A 4918-nucleotide genomic window follows, 5' to 3' on the forward strand; every position below is an offset into this window, starting at 1 on the left:
GGCGTGGCTTTGAATCACTAATCAATTCTCCAGGAATTGATTTCTTAGTAGGGATTTCAACTCGTGTCGGAGCATTAACAGCAGGTATATGTGACCTTATAATATGTCTAGAGTCACTAAAGGCATCCGGCATTTGATTAGCAATATTTTGCATATGAATAATTCTTTGAACTTCATATTCACATTGATTAGTACGTGAATTAATAGAATTTAATCTTGATGCATTCCATGATATTTCGAAATTTAATTTATGCAAATCATTATCTCCCCCTAATTTAGGGAACATGGATTCATCAAAATGACAATCAGCATAGCGAGCAGTAAAAACATCACCAGTTAATGGTTCCAGATATCTTATAATAGATGGAGAATCAAAACCAACATATATACCAATTCTTCTTTGAGGTCCCATTTTATTTCTTTGTGGTGGTGATATAGGAACATACACAGCACAACCAAATACTTTTAAATGAGATATATTAGGTACTTGACCAAGAACTAATTCTTGAGGGGATTGTTTGTGGTAAGCAGAAGGCCTTATTCTAATTATATTTACAGCATGAAGTATTGCATGACCCCAAACAGATATAGGTAACTTTGCCCTTAGGAGTAAGGGACGGGCAATAAGTTGAAGTCTTTTAATTAAGGATTCTGCTAAACCATTTTGTGTATGTACGTGAGCCACCGGGTGTTCGACTGAGATTCCTACTGACATACAATATTCATTAAAAGTTGCAGATATAAATTCAGCAGTATTATCTAATCAGATTGATTTAATGGGATGGTCAGGAAATTGAGCTTGGAGTTTAATTATTTGGGCAAGTAATTTGGAAAAGGCTGTATTTCGGGTTGTAAGTAGACATACATGAGACCATCGAGTTGACGCATCAATTAAAACCATAAAGTACCTAAATGGGCCAGAAGATGGATGTATAGGACCACAAATGTCACCTTGAATTCTTTCTAAGAATTTCGGAGACTCGGTTTGAAGCTTAATTGGGGATGGTCGGACAATAAGTTTTCCTAAGGAACATGCTGAACAATGAAGTTCATCTTGGGATATTATCTTTTGAGTTTTAAGAGGATGTCCCACAGAATTTTCAATGATACGACGCATCATAGATACTCCTGGATGACTGAGTCTTTCGTGCCAAAGGGAAAATAGTTTTGGGTCTATGACTTTGGGGATGTTGACACTATGAGATTCAAGAACTCGTATACTTGTAACATATAATCCTGAAGAAACCGAGTGGAATTTTTCTAGGACCCTTTTATTGTCAATGGTGTTTGAGGTGATGAGAAGATATTCTTTTTCATTCTCATTAATAGTTTCAACGTGGAACCCGTTAAGACGGATATCTTTAAAACTCAGTAGGTTTATAGTTGACTTGCTAGAGTATATAGCCTCTTGTATGTGTATGTGTGTCTTATTTGGTAGAAGAAAACTAGCTTTCCCAAAACCTTCTTTTATATTTGATGTACCCGATACCGTCCAGACATGTGAGTTGGTTTTAGTCAACTGTGAGAAGTATTTCTGACTCTGTAAAATAGTGTGTGTGGTTGCGCAGTCAACAATGCATATATCTTCCATCTCTATACATATATAAACGAAAAACATCTTTATTAAAAACAAACCGAGTATATAGAACAACAATATGAAACAAGTACATAAAATGAGTACATAAGTAAAACACAAAGAAAATAAGTAAAGCATGACAATACATATGAAGTCTAGTCGTCTAAACCATAATAAAGATTAGCACCAGTGTCTATTTCATTTGAGGCCTTATTGACTGGTTCATTAACTAGATTATAATTAGCGAAGTTGGTTTCTACTCTCTTTCCATTATTCCTTTTGGATGACTCGTAGAGATCAACAAGATGTTTGGGTGTGCGACAAGTACGTTGCCAGTGCCCCTCAGATCCGCACCTATGACAGATGCCTCGGTTCTCTCCTTCTTGGGGCGCCTTTCTTTTATTTGGCACTTCACGTTGCCATTTCTAGTGGCCAGAGTTGTAACCATCACGTTGCCACTTCAGGTGGCCAGAATGATATTGATTGTGAAACCGACCACGAAAATTTCCACGTCCACGGTTTCGTCCATAACCCCGTCCTCCTCTATGCCCTTTCCCACGTTCATTCTTCAGGAATGACGTGTTATGTCCTTCAGATAACTGGGCAGAGCCTGTGGGACGTATCTGATGATTTTTCAATAGCAACTCATTATTCTTTTCAGCCACAAGAAGGAGAGATATCAGCTCGCCATATTTCTGAAAATTACGCTCCCTATATTGTTGAGCCAGGATCATAGTGTTGGGGTGCAAGGTTGAGAGGGTCTTTTTAATCATTTCAGTATCAGTAATATTTTCACCACATAAAATTAATTTTGAGCTTATCTTGAAAAGAGCAGAATTATATTCAGCTACAGATTTGAAATCTTGTAACCTCAAATTAATCCCGTCATATCGGACAGATGGCAAGTGAACAAGTTTTTGGTGATCAAATCTATCTTTGAGATTATTCCAAAGGGTGAGTGGATTTTTGATAGTGAGGTATTCAAATTTTAGATCTTCTTGGATGTGATGCCTAAGAAAGATAATCGCTTTTGCATTTTGTTCAACTGTTGGGATCTTTTCCGGGTCAATAGTATCTTTTAGGCCATTAGCACTAAGGTGTAATTCCGCATCAAGGGCCCATGACAAATAATTATTCCCGGAAACATCCAAGGCAACAAACTCTAATTTTGCAAGATTCGCCATTCTGAATAGATTTTAAATAAGATATAATATGTCACATAATATTTAAACAGGCAAGTTGTGTTAGTCCCTTAACAATATAGCAAGAATTACAGAAGGGGGGTTGAATGGTATTCTTGAACCTTTTTCTTGAAATAAAAATGTTCAACTCGATTATGGATATATTTGTTTTGATTAGCACAATGCGGAATGTAAACTTGAGTGAATCAAAACATAAATAATTAAAAACAAGAGTCTTTAAAAACTTTCTGGTGGATTTAACAATTCCACCAGAGATATATTTAATATATCGAGAGGACTCTGTGTGCAGAAATGCTCACAGCTGCTTACAAAAATAGAACTGCTAAGAACACAGGAAATGCTTAAGATAGTGCTTACAAAGATTTCTCTGTTGTTGTTTCTTAGCTTTTTCAGTTATTTTTCTATTTGCTACTCTCTTGGTTTATATATTACCAAGATTACAAAGTCAAAAGAACTGAACAAATATAAAATCTAACAGTCTTGATCTTTGCTGATTTTCGTCCTTTATTACCCAGTTAATGGGCTTCCACAGTGTATTTGTATCCAACTCAACGGCTGTGTGTCAGCTTTCACTGTTCCACTGATGTTTGAATCTTGATATGATCATCTGTCGACTTTCAGATCATCCGTCGATGACTTAATTGATCATCCGTCGACTGCTATGTTAAACATCCGTTGATAGTCATTTGATCATCCGTCGAAGCTTTGTCAAGCATCCGTTGGTAGCTATTTTGGCACTTGACTTCATTTCACTTATACTGAATTATAAGACATTGCTTATGTACAGTTAATCAACCTATTCTGCATATCTAGTTAAAGTCAACATGACTTATATGCTACTACAGATTCTATACAAAGGTGCATCCAACACTGTGCTACAAACTTATTATTACATAAGCTACTCACTCGATGGATAATAAGTTAATCATCCGTCGGGACTATAATGAGTTATCCGTCGGGACTATAATTCTTATCCGTCGAGTGCTATATTATTTCACTAAGTAAAATCTACTTAGATGTTTTGTTTAGGTAATCATCAAGTACTCAACATATTCGCATCAATCTCCCCCAATTTATGTCTACTGGAATTGTAGCCATAAATTAAGAGATACTTGATGATAACAAAACATCCTAAGCATATATCTTTAAAGATAAGTAGATAGAACTGAAAGTGCTTCAATTTAAACAAAAATGTACAAGGTTTGGCTCACAGTCAGTTCAAGATGCTCCTCTAGTCTGAGCAGATTTTTCTAGTTTCTTGAAGGTCTGGATCTTCTTCCAAGCTTTCTGTTGTTTTCTTCAATTTGATTCTGGAGCTGTCTATGGAATTCTAATTCATCAGATTCTGAGAGATCTAACATTTCTTGCATTTATAAGAGAGTCTCATTGCTAGAGATACTCAATTGGTCTTCTAATATGAAGAATCTTCTCACACCCTTGTCATCCATGAATTCCATCAGCCAGTAGGGCCTTAGATGCACTCTTCTCCCTGTGTATGGGATGATAAGAGTTTTGGGTAGTGCATCTTTGGCTCTAACACTCCTTAGTTCTTCAATCTTCTTCAATACTAATCTTCTTGCAGTTTCATTGAACCCAAAGTTTTTCTTGAAGGATGAATAGACTTTGATCAACACAGCTTGGCTTTCTTGAAGTATCCTGTGAAGAGGCCACTGAATCTCCCTTCCCCTTTGTACTTGAACACCAACCTTTCAGGTAGGTTTCTGTATGCATCAATTTCCCTTACCTCATCCAGCTCCTCCAGATAAAGGTTTAGATCTGAGAGTTCTTTGATGTCACACAAGTACAAGTAGTCTCCCCTGTTGACCTTGGGTTGAGCTTTGACTACTGACTTGGATTTGAGAGGTGACAGCTTCACTTTCTTGACTGCCCTTAATTTTGTCCTTCTTAGCTTAGTAAGAATTGGCTTGACATGAGAGTGATGGATGGCTGACTGATCTGGTTCCTTGACTAATTGAAACTTTTTCTGTATTTCCTCATCAATCTTTTTCCAGTTGATCAGAGTCAACTCTCCTTTATCAACATCTTTCAAATTTGCTGCTGCTGCATTTATAAGATCTATACCATCTGCAACTGGTGGCTTGGAGATAGTAATTGAAGGTACAATTACTTTGCTGATTTG

At 36.6% G+C, this 4918-nt stretch overlaps 1 protein-coding gene across 1 annotated transcript; it reads right to left on the reverse strand.

The window, feature by feature from the left end:
* Positions 1-2001: 2001 nt before the first annotated feature.
* On the reverse strand, positions 2002-2760 carry LOC141674422 (uncharacterized). The gene has a single exon (XM_074481129.1). The coding sequence runs from the start codon at positions 2758-2760 to the stop codon at positions 2002-2004; it is 759 nt and encodes a 252-aa protein (XP_074337230.1).
* Positions 2761-4918: the final 2158 nt, after the last annotated feature.

This window comes from Apium graveolens, chromosome 7 (assembly GCF_009905375.1).
Source record: "Apium graveolens cultivar Ventura chromosome 7, ASM990537v1, whole genome shotgun sequence".
In the NCBI taxonomy this organism is placed as follows: domain Eukaryota; kingdom Viridiplantae; phylum Streptophyta; class Magnoliopsida; order Apiales; family Apiaceae; genus Apium; species Apium graveolens.